This window comes from Pipistrellus kuhlii, unplaced genomic scaffold (genome assembly GCF_014108245.1).
Source record: "Pipistrellus kuhlii isolate mPipKuh1 unplaced genomic scaffold, mPipKuh1.p scaffold_m20_p_10, whole genome shotgun sequence".
NCBI classification, from domain to species: domain Eukaryota; kingdom Metazoa; phylum Chordata; class Mammalia; order Chiroptera; family Vespertilionidae; genus Pipistrellus; species Pipistrellus kuhlii.
The window spans coordinates 34,639,241-34,656,110 of record NW_023425405.1 but is presented as its reverse complement, the minus strand read 5'-3'; the positions used below and the strand labels follow the sequence as shown (position 1 = coordinate 34,656,110).

General features: G+C 42.8%; 1 protein-coding gene across 10 annotated transcripts in view; it reads right to left on the bottom strand.

The window, feature by feature from the left end:
- The window catches only part of ICA1 (islet cell autoantigen 1), a 112,940-nt gene that overhangs the window by 6,939 nt on the left and 89,131 nt on the right, over positions 1 to 16,870 (bottom strand). For 9 of the 10 annotated variants that reach the window (XM_045578394.1, XM_045578398.1, XM_045578393.1 and 6 more), the window contains exons 9-13: positions 14,461 to 14,558; positions 12,344 to 12,396; positions 9,563 to 9,625; positions 9,419 to 9,451; positions 330 to 599 (exon numbers count right to left, since the gene is read on the bottom strand). In XM_045578394.1, coding sequence (XP_045434350.1) covers positions 330 to 599; positions 9,419 to 9,451; positions 9,563 to 9,625; positions 12,344 to 12,396; positions 14,461 to 14,558 — 517 coding nt within the window. The remainder of the gene's footprint in view (positions 1 to 329; positions 600 to 9,418; positions 9,452 to 9,562; positions 9,626 to 12,343; positions 12,397 to 14,460; positions 14,559 to 16,870) is intronic. The other variant, XM_036429325.1, reaches the window with a different exon arrangement.

Below are 16,870 nucleotides of genomic sequence, written 5' to 3'. Positions count from 1 at the left end.
CAGAAAACTCAGGAAAAAAAAAAAAAGCAAGAAATAGGCCTATGGATTAAAAACAAAAAACAACGAATGAACAAACCACCCTAGCTGGTTTGGTTCAGTGGATAAGCATAGGCTCTTGGCTGAAGGTCTTGGGTTGCAGGCTTGATCCCTGGCCTTTGTAACCAATCAATGTGTCTCTCTCACATGATGCTTCTCTCCCTCTCCCCCTACTTTCCAGTCTCTTTAAAAATCAATGGAAAAAATAGCCTCAAGTGAGGATTAACAAAAAGACAACAAAGAATAAACAAACAAACAAAAAACCCCACCACATTTCAACCCGTCTTACATACCTTGCAGCGAGGCCTTCAAGTCTTTCATATTTTGGTCTAAAAGCTGTGAAGGAAGGAATCCTGAGCCTGTCTGGGGCTTGAGGTCTGGCTCTCCTGGGGTCATGGTGGGCGCTGGGTCCTTCAGCTGACCGTCTCCAAACACAGCAGCCCACTCCTTGCTGAATTCGCCCTCATCCAGGGAGGATGCGTTGAAGATCTCACTCAGCAGCAGCATGTCATCTTTGTCAGCACCTTCAAGTTCCAGATTCCCAGCCATCGGGCCCAGGCAGGCTGAAACAGAGCACAGTACTCATCACCATGGAGGGCCAAGCGCCGGGGGCAGTAAACACAGTGGGGGCTGGGATGGGACAGATGGGCAATGGCTAGAATTAGAAAACGTTAATCAAAATATAAATCAATCTCATAATAGCTTCTCTTAAGGCATTTCAGAATGAACTTTTTTCCTCATCCCCTTACTTTCAAAAAAAGTCTAATTTTTGAGCATCCTTAGAATTGCATTGAAATTGTTTCCACAAAAATTCTAAGGTTTTAGTGTGACCTTCATATAAAAAAGCAAATCTACCACCAAAATATTTCTCAGATATGAAACAAAGCCAGGATTGGAGGCATGTTGTACATTTATCCCTTGTTTATACAGTTTCCAGAATCTTCTCCCACAAGCCTAAATCCACAGCCTGCATGACATGTGGCAGCCTTCCCTCCATCAGGATGGGAGAGAACCCTCCCCACCCCTGCCTGGCTCTGGGGGGCCGTGGAAAGTCCAAGGATGACCAGGAAGGGGATCCTGGCTCCCTCTCTCCTTTGCTGCAACCCAACTGCATAAAGCAAAGAAAAGGTGGCTCTGGCTTGCCTGAGGGAGTCAGTGAAAGGTTCACAGGAAAACAGGACAAACCATGCAACCACCTAAAGCAGGGGTGGAGACATCCAGCCCATGGGCCATATATGACCCACAAGATCATTTGGTCTGGTTCTGCCAAGACAACTGTAGGCAGGACTCAAAATTCAAATAAATCTAGGAGCTTTTTTCACACCAACATACATTTACAAGTGAATCCTATTAAGCGCATGATGTTTTAAATATCCAAATGGCCCTTGGCAGAAACAAGGTTCCCCATCTCAGACCTAGAGGATTAGCTCTTAGGTCAGACACACAGCCCTGGAAGGTTGGAATGAGCATGGGACCCGAGGGGAGCCTGGATCACCTTTTGCCTGCTGTGTGACTACAGCAAGACCCTTATAAAACCCTGGGCCTCTATGTTTTTCATCTATAAAATTACAATATTAATAATGCCTGCGTTGGAGTATGGTCATGAGGACCAAAAAGATATGTACCTTAAACTTCTCTGTCCGGGCCGAAGGAGAACTTTGAGAGAGTCATTCTTACAATGCTAGTATGAACACTGACAAAACACCAACTAGCAAAGACAACTACAATCAGAAATTTTTACTATCAGATATCCTGCAACAAGTTCTTTCATTGAGTTTTCTACATATTTTTGAAAACCAAGGGCTGATGGTTTTATCAACTGCGGCTTTGTTGTGGTCCTTAATTGCCACCTGGGAACTGAAGAGAATCAGGAAGTGAAGGAACAATCACAATTTATAGTTTCTCTGAGCTATACTGCAATTCTGATATGTCATATTAAGTGAGTTTAGTAGGTTTTCCACAAATACATAAGATAATTACTTAGTGAAGGTTTTTTTTTGTTTGTTTATTTTTGTTTTGTTTTTTTAAATAAAGCTTATCTCTGTTGGCTTTACTGGATTATTTTCAACCACAGTTTCTATCAAGATCTACAGATTGAGGGGATTTTTGACGTGCTGAGCAGACTGGCTGTAAGTCAGGGAGGGGAGGAGTCCAGTCATTCTTTTATCACTGTGATTTATAAATAGCAGCAAAATATCACTTTAGTTGGACATCTGTCTAATTTAAGCCTCCTTATAGTTTGCGTAATCACAGAAATCTGCACCAAGATGTAGCCTGTAGGTGTGGTGGTGAGAAGATGGGGAAATGCATCCAGATGATGAAGGAAACTGAGCCTGTGTTTGGTGGGGAAGGCAGGGCAGGTGAGGTGAGACAACCCATCTCTACGAGGAAAGGAAAGGAAGGAACATGGGGAGACAGGGCGTGTCTGTCAACAGCATCTATGCCTCTGCCTTCCCCAGCTCTCTCAGCCTCTCTCCTTTTACATATAACCTCACAAATATCTGTACTTCATACTCTCAGTTGGGGCTGAAATGTCCAAACCTTTTCGCATGGTTTACTTTCTGGCCCAACTGAAACCAGATGATTGCTAAACCAAACCCTTGTCAATGGAACTCATTCAAATTCTTGAGTGCTTAGAGGGACATATGACTTTACGTGAACGTTGGGAATGATTGGTGTTCCTCCTGAAGTCACTTTACAGCCTCTGCTAAGTCACACCCTGGAGGAGGCATTCCTGCTTGCATCTAGACGTCAAACCAGGGCAGATCACAATGAACATCAGCGACAACAAATAATAATAAACTTTGAGCCTTCCAAAATAACCACACACAGGGAAAGCTCTATCTTTGTGTTTAATGTTTAGGGTTTGTGTGATGAATGGTATATAGAGTGGACTTCTTGAGTTTGGCTATCTTGGCATCCCTTTCCTTCTTTTCTTGTTTTCCCCTTTGAAACACCTTCTCCAATGTGATCCTAGTGAGACATCCAGTAAGATGCGTCATCTCACCTCATCCAGGTGAATGTGTGACATAGGCTGGCCAGAGTTCCACATTTTGCGGGCCTTAGTGACTGGCTCAGGGGTGGGCACATGCCAGAGGCTTCCCTGGGTTGGTATATGGAAGGACGAGGGAAGAGGTTCTCTATGTCTTTAGGATTCCAAGTTCTAAAGATGCAGTGTTGAGGCCCCAGGTATGATGGAGCCAAGCATAGAGAGAAATAGGATCAGAAGTTGGAGAGATAATGCTGACAACACTGTCTACACCCCTAGATCCAGCCTTGCTTGAAGCCAACACACCACTGCATGTTCCCAATACCCAATACATTAATTCCTTTTCTTTCCTTTTTAATTTTAAAGCTAAACTATTTAGAAAAGGGTACTATTACTTCCAATCAAAAGATTCCTGACTACTTATTGTATCCAATCAAATGCACACTCAGTGACAGAAGTGAGAAAAAGACCCATGGTGAGGATGATATTGTCTAGAGCTATTTCAGAATAGAGTGTGAGGTCTACCATGGGATTTGGCCTATGACTTGGTGTCCTGGTTCTTTAACAGTGAAGCAGGACATTTTCTCTTTTAAAAGAACTTATTACTTAACTCAGAGCAATGAAACTGGCATTGACTTGAACCAGAAAATAAGGAAACCTCGCAATTATTGCCCTGATAATTAAGATGCTTGAGATTACTATGCATACTTGTAAGAAAAACTTAATTACAAGCAGAAAAGGACAGGTCTGGGTCTGTAACCAGACAAGTCAAGACTTGAAAAATAACACTAGTCAGCTGGCTCTTAAGAATCACGATCTCCTTTTCCTCCGAACTAATTCAACTCAACTGTGAGAACACAGGGAAACACACAGAGATAGGACAAGGTGGTTGAAAGAAGCCCTGGTAAGAGCTACACAGCCCAAGTCACAGCTGCTACCAGTAGATGAGGAAGACTGCTCCCGAGCGATGCCATCCTATCCTGCTCTCGTCTTAAAGGATGAACAGAGGTGGTCGAGCTCTCAGGTGTCAACCCCCCAGAGGCTACTCCAAGCCATCATCTTCCTTTGCTAGTTCTCTACAGAAGATCTTACTTATTATCATGGTTCCAATCTCATCTGGGAAGATTCTCAAATCTCCAAGTGTTTTTGGAACTCTGATAACACACTCCTGACTTGGGGACCCTTCAGGGTTTGCCCATTGGCCAGCTTGCTGGCACTCTCCAGAAAAGGCACCCTCCCCTTACGCCTTTACTCAACTCAGTTGTGAGATTATTACTCCCTTACTCAAAACCTTCAATGGTGTCAGTGGTTGAGTGGTGACCTATGAACCAAGAGGTCGTGGTTTGACTACTGGTCAGGCCATATGCCCGGGTTGTGGGCTTGATCCCCAGTGTGGGGTGTGTAGGGGGCAGCCAATCAATTATTCTCTCTCATCACTGATGTTTCTTTTTTTTTTTTTTTTTTTTTTAAATATATTTTATTGATTTTGTACAGAGAGGAAGGGATAGAGATAGAGAGTTAGAAACATCGATGAGAGAGAGTCATCGATCAGTTGCCTCTTGCACACCCCCTACTGGGGATATGCCCGCAACCAAGGTACATGCCCTTGACTGGAATCGAACCCGGGTCCCTTCAGTCCCCAAGCCGACGCTCTATCCATTGAGCTAAACCGGTCCCGGCTCATCACTGATGTTTCTATCTCTCTTCCTCTCCCTTCCTCTCTGAAATAAATAAAGATATATTTATTTCTTCACGAGTAAAGGAACACTCCTTACAGTGGTTTCTGAACCTCTGTGGTCAAGATCTAATGCAGCCCTTTCAGCAACACTGCCTTCTGGGAAGCCTGTGATTTGACAAAACTCCTCTGCTTGCCATTTCTCAACTGTGCCTTCCTGCCTTTCTGCCTGGAAACCTGCTTTCTCCCAATGAGGTGCCCAAGAGGAGAATCACACTCAACTGAAGGGGTCATGGAGATCGTCTCCTCTAACTCACTGGACAGAGAAGGAAAGAGAGACCCTTGCCCAAGGCCATGTAATCTATTACGGACATGTTATCTGGCTGGAAACCCATGTTTTCTCAGCATAGCTTTCACTTCAGAGCCTGTGGAGGATTTCACATATAAACTAGTACCTAAGCTTTGGTTGTTTTAAGGGTTTCTAAGGTCAGATGATTCCACTGGCCACCCCACAAAGCTCTTGGTTGCAGGCGCTGTGGCAAAATGGCCAGGATGGCAGAACCAGTCAGCATGTTAGCCCCATGCTGCCCAAGCGTTCAAAAATAAAAGCCCTACACCCCTGGGAAAACAATCCTTCGGAAAACTGATCCAGAACCAGTGAGCTCTGACTGATTATGGCCCAAGGAGTTTTTCAAAGAGTGAAAACTGACATACAGAGGAAGCTCTCTCAAGTTCAGACAGAGTGTGGGCGACAGAGAGCTAATGTGGGAAAGTGGTGGCAGCCCCCTCAGGGAATATTTTTGAAATCATACTGAGTTTCATGACCTCAGCATAAATTAGAAACACAGAAGATGGAAACAACTACACAGACCGAAAATGAGAGCACAGGAAAACAGATAAATGTCACCCAAGTTACCTTCATCTGTGTGTGAAACAGGAAGACTGTTCTCTGGTTTTCTTCCTGGTCCCCACACTCAGTGCTATGACTAACTGCAAAGGCTGCATGCTTGCAACACACACGTGAACCCCCAAACACCAACACCATCCTCACACCACCCAAGTGAGAGAACAGGGGGAAAGATGGGCAGGAAATTACTTCCCAAAAATGTCTAACAAGAAAAATATTCTTCATCATAAAAAGCTCTGGTCCCAAATTGTACAATACTTGTATGGAATTTAAGAATACTTCTAAAAACTCCCTTCTGGTGAAAAAGTCATAGATGATAAGAACATTTGGGTATAAAACCACTATCTTGGAAACATAGACATACAACAAACAAACAAAAAGGATCTCCCCTTCCCAAACAAACAAAACAACAAGAAAACACAACCCAAGAGGGCTAGACCTGAGCAGGCACTTAGAAAGGACTTTTGGAGGATCCCAGTCTGCTCCTCCAGTTAGCATTAGATCTTAACAAGCAAGCAATCTTGCTGGCAAACTCAACACCGGGATGGGTAAATATCCACAGCATTCTACTGAAGACACACAATCCAGTACGAACGGTGTTGGTTTTAACAGCGCACCATGATTTTATAGCAGTTCATCCGAGGACGCTGAGGGAGGCAGGGAGAAGGGATTTATGAGGAAAGATAACGAGCTCAGTATCAGCCACATTGCGTGTGAGGAAGCAATCGGATTCCTGGTCAGTTATTTATGGAGAACCTCGGGAGAAGGTTTGAATGACTCAGGAGGACCTGGGCCCAGAGCCAGAAACATGCCTTATTGCTGTGGACGAAAGGGTCTCACCCATGCCTATGGGAGCTACTGAATGAACTTCTCCATCGTTCTGAAGTTTGGCCAGAATTTAGAGTTGTTACGTGTGGAAGAAGTAACCAAGGAAGTCGCAGAAGACAAACACTTAAATTGTGGCATGGACAATTAACCTTGTTAAACATCGGTTCAGTGAGTTCTGTCTGCAGAGGGATCTTTTGAGTGAGGCTGAGTGATGGGATTTAGGTGAGCTGGATTCATCTGACTCTCCTGCTTCAGCCACGCCTTTCTGTTCAGTTTCCTGACGGTTCTTTTCCTTGGCCCAGCTTAGAGGAACGCAAAGACTTCTACACGTTTCAACGTGTGCACTGAGGCTGGGGTTGTTATATGTGGTCACGAGGTGAAGTCACAGCCACTTTCAAGTATCTCAGAATGTCGTTCAGTTTCTGTTTTCAGCTTAAAAGCTTTTTATAAACTGGCCAAAGATTCCAGTGTTCCATAACACTATTTGGTAGAAGAAAACACATTTTTCTCCGAAGCTGAGTCAGCATGATTTCCCAGGCAGTGGTTCCGGGAGAACTGTCTCCTTGCTGTTGTCAGGAGCAGTCTGCTTTTTGATGACATTATTCCACAGGTTGGCCACAAATTGGTCTCAGAATCACCCCGAGAGGGACCTGGCCCCCAGGCAGGAGGGTGCCAGAGCTTACAGCCCCCGAGTCCTCTAAAGTCAGCCATCCCTGGATTAAAGCTCTTTTAATTTCGTGATGGTTTAATGTCCTGCATATTTTAATCAGTGTTTTAATTCAGGATCTGGGCCTTCTGGCAATTTTCTGAAGGGCACACATTTGGAAGTCAAGTAATTAGCTGAGTGTTCCTTCCTTCAGCCATCCCAAGTTCTCTGCGCACTGAGAGAATATCTGTATACTCCTGGCCATGTTCATGTTTAAGCTGATGCTACCCTAGGGATTGCCAAGGCAGAAGAGGTAGACAGAAAAGCATGGCTGGTGACTAAAGAAGAGCTTTGTGGGTTGGCAGAGATAAAGGGGAAGGAGAAATCATGTGATATTGTATTAAACAGAGAAAATTTGTATATCGATGTTTTTTTTCTGCCTGAGAAAAAAATACACATTGGGAGATAGAGCACTTTCATCTCTCTATCTTTACAGTTAAACTGAGTGCAAAAAAATAAAGCAAAACAAAAAAAAAGGATATGAGCTGCTATTCTTTGAAACCAAGATTGTAACTATAAACCAATGAGATCACAGTTGTTTTAATGAAGGGGAAAGATATCCTTATTTCAATGTCTCCTGGCACAAGCTTTGTAGGAAGCTTATGAAAGTCAGCATGTGTCTCAGGCAGCAGCATTTCTGGTTTAATTCTGTGAAGAAATGCAAGGTGGCTGGGTGGGGGTCTACCAATACTAAGTAAAAAAGTCCATTCCAAAACCAAAACCCCCTTTTTTTTGTAAGAAGGGAGAAGCATGAGAATATAGACTCTTATTTGCTTGTGTCTATGTAAAACATGTTGGAAGGTACACTGGGAGAGTAGGGAACAGGAATGGGAGTGAGAGTTTTTTACTTGTACATTTTATTATCAATTTTTGTACCAATGTGAATACACCACTTGTTAACACTAGGTGATGGGCACCTAGTGCTTGTATAGCTTTTATGACACCTTTGTAAGACTGAAATATTTCCCCTTCTCCAGAAAATAATTTATTAAAAAACCTTGACTCCATCATCAAAATATTCTACCCTTAGCCGAGAAGGAAACATTTTCATGAAAATGGGGCCACTTATGGCCGTCTACATTAATTACTGGCTTATGATTTTCATAACCTGGTATGATCTCAATCAGTAGTCATGCTGATAAGCTAAACATGGGCATTCATAACATACTGCACAGTATGTTGCCTGGAAAAAAAGAGAAAAGCAGGTCTCTGCCCTCAAGTTTACATAACTAAACTCTAGAAACTTAATGTCAGAGTTCTGCCACTTTTCCATTTCTGAAAAAAACAAAATAAGTTAACAAATGCCCCTGTTTGCTAGATTTTCTTCCTCTCACAATTTGTGAATTAAATCCAAAACACGGTTGGAATGAGTCAAGACAGCCATTGGCTCCAGTTAACTGGAGTCTGTAGGATGACTTTGGCTTGTTTATAGTCCTGTAAGAAAACTGAGAGACCGGGGTAGACCATGTGCCCACAGCAAGGATAGGGCTGCTCTAGAGCATGGCTCAGAATCTCAGGGGTACTCTGGACTCCTGGCCAATCATTAGAAGTAAACCCTTGGGAGGATGCAGAGCAATTGTTAGGACCAGGTTGTGCACACTCAATTTCTTGAAATTACTTAAGGTTATGCATATCCCATACAAATTCATTGTTCTGAATTCTCTTTTGGATGGTTATTCAGTAAATGATTTTAGGTTTGGTAAACTAGCTAGCAAGGTCTCTGAATTTGACAAAGACTCAATGGAGATGCAACACAGGACACCTTCAGAACGACATTTCAAGTCCTACTGTGGCAACTGCTTACCATTTGAAAAGTGTCCCTATGTCTGAGCTCATGAAAGACCCTTTAAAACATGATCTCCAGTCCTGACAATAACCCAGCAGGACTCTCCCTACTGGCTCCATTTTACAAATGAGAACAACTGAGGGTGAAAGAGTTTAAGCATGAAGCAAATGATTGAAGGCCACCCAGATCATTTATGGTATACCAGTGCTCAAATACAAGCCTCTCTGATTCGGAAAGTCACATTTTCTCCACTACCACACATAATTTTTGACATCCTAACTTTTAACTTTAGTACTTTGACATCTTGAAATTAATTATATTAAGGATGACAGAGCCACACATACTAACATGTGCTTGAGCATATTAAAATTCATTTATGGAGACAAATGACAGACACCTATTCAAAATATAAACATTACATTTCTTTGCATGTGAAACCACTATTAAAAAATGAAATAAATTATAAGGCAAAAGAAATGCATAAATCTTACCACCTTCCTCGGGTGTCATGTTTACTAGTTCATCTATCCATCCATTGGAGGAGGGGAAAGAAAACAAAATCACGAGTTAGTTTTATTTTGTAAAGAGTTTGAATCAAATGACTACAGTTGAGTATTTTCTTTCATCCGCATTACCTGAGCACATATTATGTGGAGAATTCTGGTCTAAGGTAGAGAAGTCACTTTTTCCTTCTTCACCTGTGAATACAACATGCAGCTGGTTATCAGTGATTCAGAGTAGGGTGTGTGCTCACATGCTATTGATTGCAGTGGTCAACACACAGCTTTGGGAAGAAATGGCATCCACAAACTCACGCACCAGAAGCAGGGGTCCTGGGATTATGTTTTACTTGAGCTGTTGGTTCTCAATAAATGCTGAGTGAACAGCCCTGAATCTTTGCTTTGTTTAGCGAAAAACAACCTAACGATTCTCCTCCCATGGACACATGTGCAACGTCAGTGGCTGACTACTCCTTGCTGGTGCTAATGAACTTCAGCCATCTGGGCTTGACTACAGTACAAGGGCAGATCACTCAGTGAAAGGAGCCAAATTGTAAAGGCTCCATATTTCAGGACTCCAACTATGCAACATTCTGGGAAAGGCAAAACTAGGAACACAGTAAAAAGACCAGTGGTTGCCAGGAGTTTGAGGGAAGGGAGAGATGAATAGGTGAAGTCACAGGGGACTTTTAGGACAGCAAAACTATTCTGTATGATACTATAATGGTAAATACATGCCATTATACCTTTGTCAAATCCACAGACTATAAAACACCAAGAGTGGACCATAATGTAAACTATGGACTACGGGTGATAAGATATGTCAACACTGGTTCATCAGTTATAACAAATGCGCTACCCTGGAGGGGGATGTTGATAATAGGGGAGGCTATGCACATGTGGACACAGGGAGTATGTGGGAAATCTTAGTACCTTCTGCCCAAGATTGCTGGGAACCAAAAACTACTCTAAATAATAGCGTGTGTGTGTGTGTGTGTGTGTGTGTGTGTGTGTTTAAATATACATACAGACAAACACAGTAGAACAGGCCTTAAAAATTGGTTTGCACATGTGAACCTTAGACTTTCTACAAGTTTCAGACTAAAAGATGACATTTCATTTGAATGGATTCCATTTTGTGTAAATATAAAAGAAGGTGATCAACATTTATAGTCTCAAAGTATTACGTAAATACTACAAGCAAGTAAACATACTGCACGGAGGAAAAGAAAATTTGATTTTCCTATATTGTCACAAGTTGCATGAATATATGATTTATGAAGATATGAAACTTGAATATAAACAGAATAAACTGAGGTTTACATTTCCCCACAGAACTGAATTTTTTTATTCAGTTACCTAGATTCCCTCAACATGATTCATGCTGTTGGTACCCAAGGGATTCTGAGGCTGGAGGGTGTGAACTGATAAAGGGCTTACATGACCAACAGGCCCAGGACACCTGCCTCTCTGACTCCTTCTGCCACTTGCTCCCTCCCTCATGCTCTAGAGAACATTGTGTCTCTGACCTTCTCCTTGTCCTCCCTTGTTCATAATCTTTGCCCAGGCTGTTCCTTTTGCTTTGGTGGCTCTAACAACAGCACTTGACTTAGTTAGTTTCCTGATCAGGTAACATCTCCCTATCAGATATGCCCATAGCCTTTGTAGTTTTCACCAAAGCTTGAGTTTCCCCATTACACGTATCACTGTTAGATCACCACCTGCTTTCCTCTGACTATAAGCCCCATGTTCTGGAATGTTCTGACTATGTCTGGTGAACCCCTGCATTCCCAGAGCCCAGGGCTGTGCCTTCCACAGAGATGGCACTCATAGACTTCATTTGAACAAATGAACAAGTACGGGAGTAAGTGAAGGTATCCAACATAGAGGCAAAAGAGTGAGTTGATTCTTTCTGTTGAATGGTACCTGGGAGAAGAGCAAATAAAGCAGTGCAGTGGGAGAAGAATAGAATGAGTGGTTGGAAAGTAGGAAGGAAGACAGAAGTAGGATAGAAGGTGGAGAACAGGATCAAGCAGAGGGAACTTTCAGGGTCTACTGTGCTTCCTCTTAGCTGCCGGAAAGGCCACCTGCAGCAGCAAAGGGAAGAGGTAGATACATCGCTGGGAGGGCCAGGCTGACCAGAGGATTGGGCAATTTGTGTTCTCTTCCTATCACCTGTAAAACTTTCCTTTGCAGTTCCGTGTCCCAGAAAAGGCTCAGCATTACATCACCTTAATTCTACCCCAGGGTGCCATTCCCTCTACTCCTTAAAGAGAAAATGAACCAATGAGTGAATGGGCAGTAATGGCAGGAAACAGAGAGTGCTGACGAGCTAGCTACCCAGGGCACATGGTTCCTATCATCCACCCGTGCTCTGGTCCCTTTTCAAACCACAGGAGAGTCAGTGCACCGAGGGATCTGGCACTCACTGCAGAATAGCCCAGGAATCACCTGGAAGGCAGTGTCGGGCTCTCCTCCTGTTCCCAACAATGACCACCACCCATCCCGTAACACAGTGAAAGCCATACTCTCCTGATGTGATCTTATTAAAACTGTCTCTACAGCCCAACTGGCAGTTAGCACTAGTAACAGTAATAGCAGAAATGACGTCACCTGTTCTAAAAGAAATAGCTCTCTGCCACATCTCCATTGTGGACACCCCTCTGATGGGCTGCTAGATTGTGGACACCCCTCTGATTAAGGATGCCATTTCGGTTCAAAATATACAGCCTCTCAATAATATACTGGGCTGACCTCACTGAGCCATGGAAACTTAAGGCTGAAAGCATATTCATACACAATTTTTTTCAACTGGAAAAGAAGAAAGGCCTAGGAGGAGTTTTCCAAAGAAGATAAGAAGTTGGCTGTTGAGCAGTAATATTTCAGAATCAATCCTAAGTAAAATTCAAAACTTACTCTTAAAATTAGAGGACTCCTTGTGCTGGTTTTCTTCATCTAATGAAATTAACCTTGAAAAAAATTTAAAAAAAATGTTTAGTATCTAGTTCTGAAAATGTTATATTTATGATACAGCCAGATATTCTATATAATACAAATTACTGTACTTCACACACACACTCTCAAATGTATAATCATTTACTAGCTGCACATTTTTTGAAGGAGAAATACATTTGCTGGTTTTCTTCTGTTCCAAGGCTGGTTAGTAGCAACTTAACATCTGAATCTGGTTTCATCACAAGATACATATTCTGTAACTATCTAGGTGGTTAGTCAGGTACAAGTAAGATATCACTTTCAAAAACATAGCTAAAAAGAAAACCTCGAAGCCCAATGGGCAAGTGTTTATCCTGATTCCTGGTGTCCCAGGAAGGACACCTCAGTAGATTAGTTAAATTACAGGAGGCTGAGAGCAGGATCACGCTCAAATGCAGACGGCTGACTGTCGCCAACTCGGCTCTCACCACACATGGGCAAGAACATGGCAGACACACATCCCCGCCCTGAGACCCAGCAGGCACCTCCAAACCTCCCTCCTACTGCAGTGGTTCAACTTTGCCTGCTCTTTCTGGAAAAAAAAAAAAATCTTATTAAATTTTCCTTGTCATTTAAAATAGTTTCTGGGTTATACACTTGAGCTTTTAAGGATGAAGTACTAAAGGAAAGCAGAACTCTGAAGTTAACTAAACCTAATCGAGATGCTCTTGGGTAGCCCCCATATGAGTGAAGATAATGCTTTCTTTATTTGGACCGTAGCAGCAGATATGGTGGGAGAAGGTGCCAGGACCCACTCCAGCCTCTGCCTCTTACTGCACCGCGGTGGGCAGTCGCTTAGCCTCTTGGCCTCACTGCCATCATTCACACTCTGGGGAAACGGCTACACCCGTCACAGAGGGTTACCGTGAGGATGGGTTGAGATGTCATAAGTAAAGCTCCTGGCAGCGGGCTTGGCACAGAGTAAGGTGCTCACTAACTGGCAGCTAGCATTGTTTGTAATACTAGGAATAGGTTAAACTGCTTCCCCCTGTATCGTCAACTGTACTACCTTGAAATCACATTTTGTAGCCTCCCTACAGTGAAAACCTGCTTTCCTTCTGCACTGACGAAATTTTCTAGCATTTGTTTAAGAAAAAAAAAAAAAAAAAAAAAAGAAGAAAAAAAGGAGGAGGGAGCTGAACTTGGCAGCACGTATTTGAGTGGGACTAATATATCTATGTACATGGATATAGTTGAAACTTATTTAGAAACACAGGAAAAAAAATATAAGGCTGCTTTGCCATAAGGTTGTCATCTAAATTTCTTTTGTGTGGAAAAGGAACAGCAAGTGGGAGGGAGATCTATTTTGGTTTCCTAGGTCAGCCCGTTCAAGGTTAACGCCGCTCCGGCAGGCTATGGCCTGTCAGTAGAAAAAGACATAGGTTCACAGGTAAACCCTTCTCCATGCCGTGGGAGAAGGTCTGCACCAACGAGGTTGACTGTTTCTCTCCTTATTGAAAATGACTGGAGGCACCTTTTCTGCAAAGAGGCGAGAACCGAGGATGGAGCAGTCACTTCCTGTCTCCTCACCCCGCAGAAGAAAACAGCAGGGCTTGAAGGATGGCAAACAAAATGTCAACACCTAGCACTTTCGGATGATAAGACCTAAGTGCCAGATGAGTTACCAGGCGAGTTCGTAGGTTATTTCCTTCCTTGAGACCAAAGCCAGGGGATTTCCCACCTAGGGCAGGATCTTGTAAGCGATGGTGACAAAAGGACCAGCAGAAAGCTGGGGCCGAGACCACAAGACAGAGAGCCAGGAAGCAGAGGGGACACTACCCTGTCCTGCCCCACTAAACGCCTCACAACTGTATCCCTTCTATGGCTCTCTAACTGGGGGGGGAGCGGGGTGGGGGAGTCCTGGCCTGGTAGCAATCTGTACTGGGGGTTGGTCTCCATATTAACACAACTCCTCTGAGAAGGGAGAGAGGGAGAGAGTAAATGGCTTTACTCTGCGAATGAGACTTGGTCAGCCAGACTGCGCTGCCCTTGGCTGTGGGAACAAAGATTTTTGTCCAGACAAGCAGCCCCGGACTTACTGGTTGGGCTCCTCCGCTCTGGCCTCGGCACGCTCCTGCCGGGCAATCTTCTTCCTTTCTTCCTTTTCAGCCAGTTTTTTCACGGGGTCTTGTAAACTCTTGATCAGGAACCATAGGTAATAAAGACGGAAAAAGAACAGAAGGAAAGATCATCCATAAGAAAAGCCAACTGCCAGTGGTCCCAGCAACCAAACCTGGACTTATCGAGACTTGGGGAGGTTACCTGGGATCAAGCAGAGGGCAGAAATGACATTTTATATGTTAGCCGACCCATCTGAGAAACACTAGCCTATAAAGGAAAGGAGTTCTGCCACTAGAATTATGTTTTTCCCCTTTGTGATAAATTATTCAAAAGGAGGCCTTTGGCTATTGCTAACTTTATTTCCCATCTTTAACATGCTGCTAAGACAAACATTCTGCTCTGCAGCAGCCAGCACACTGATGGCATAGAAGTCTTTTCTCCCCTAAAGATGAGATGACTTCATTTCACTTATAATTTTGTTTGCTATGCTGCAATCTAAAAATAGCTTTAAAAAAAAAACAACAACAAGAGAAAACAAAACCTTAAAAGAAAACACAACAACACAGAACAGACATAGTGGCTGAACATAATCTGACAAATTAACCTCCACGAGTGGACAGAGCAGTTGCATTTGAATATTTGTAGATGAAAAAAATGGGGGAGAGTCTTTTTATGATGCATAATTTCTTGGCACAACTGTCCTCAAGGTTTATTAAATATTTAAGGAAAGACTTTTTCAAAAAGCAACTGCCTTAAAAACGGTCCATCAGTGACAAAGCCTGAAAAGGCAGAACATTTCTCTAACAACTGAATAATGGAGTTACACAAAAAAGATCTCTATTTCTGGCCCTAATTAAAATACAAACCTAGAAACACAAAAGGAACTTCTCAAGATACTTATCCTGCGTATATTCTCAGGACTATGCACCCCGTGGGCCTTCCCGTTGCTTGTCCTGCTTTCCCTCTCCCCAGCTTTCCCCTCTGCAGTGTGACAACATGTAGGGAAGGAGACAACTGATGACCACTGACAGGGCTGGATAAGGGTGGCCTGGAGGTCAAGTCTGGACAGAGCAGAGCTTGTGACTGACTGGAGTCTGCCGTGAATACCAGGTGGGCACTGGTGTCACCCTCCTCACTGCCATCTCTGGTTCACTCCCTGCACAGAATCATCTTCCTAAAACTCCCAGGCCATTCTGTTGCCCTCTTTTCTCAAGAACAGATGGTAGTTTCTTATTCTTTCCCACTGCTAGTCTAAACCTCTCTGTCCACTTTTAAAGATCTTCTTACATTGATCCTGTCTCACTCTCCCAAGTCACTTCCCACTAGCCCCCAAAGGCGGGCTTTCCATTCAATTAGGCGTGTCTCCTATGTCCTAGTCAGTCCTTTCCTATCTTTGTTCATTCTGCCTCTGAACCAAAGAGCTCTCTCTACTTATCTGTCCACCCTGAAAGTATGCCACCCAGATGAGTGATGTTTTCCATAAAACTTCATGCAATAAGCACAACAAATTCAAGAAAGTCCTTGCATATCCGAACTGCATTTACAGTTTTATTAATATTTGGTCATATCTATTCTGTATAATACTTTTAAAAGAAAAATTACTCATAATTTCATCCCCCCAAATAATGAGTTATTATTTTAATGTATTTCCTTTTTTTTCATGTTCAAACTACTTATATGCTTGGAATCACTATATATAACACACAGATTATAGAAAGAGATGTCCTCTTAACCAATATAATTTGTGTCAGTATTTCATATTAAAAAACATTCTTTATTATAGCGGAGAATACACAAAGATTTTATATATCTTAAACATTTAATATTGAATTAAAATTGATAAAAGTACATTTATTCATCATTATCCTAATATAGAATCAAGATTTTCCCATTGAATATATATCCCTGATTGAAAATCTGAAGCATTTTCATGTACAAAACACATGGATTGCCATCATTTCCAATGACTCCCTATTTCTAGGCATTCAGATTAGTACACTCAGTCAACAAATAGTCTTACAGTACCTAGGTGGTGTTTTGGATGTCTCATTGTTAAATGAGAGAGACAAAATTATCAGTTAGTGATGGGCCTAGGCAGATAATTAAAAAAAGGGGATAGAAAGTGATTGGATCATTACTTCAGTTCACAGGAATGTCCTCTCTTGGAAGTGACATTTCAACTGAGAGCTAAATGACACGTAAAAGCCAGCCAAGTGCAGCTCAGGGAGAAGAGGGGGCCCCCAGTGCAGATGCTGAAAGGTAGGAATAGCTTGGCTTGTCTGAGGAACAAAGAGAATTCCACTGGGCTGGCGTATAGTGTGTGAGAGTACAAGACTTATGAGACCGGGATAAAGAGGTCAGCAGGGGTCACATAGGGAGAACATGCCT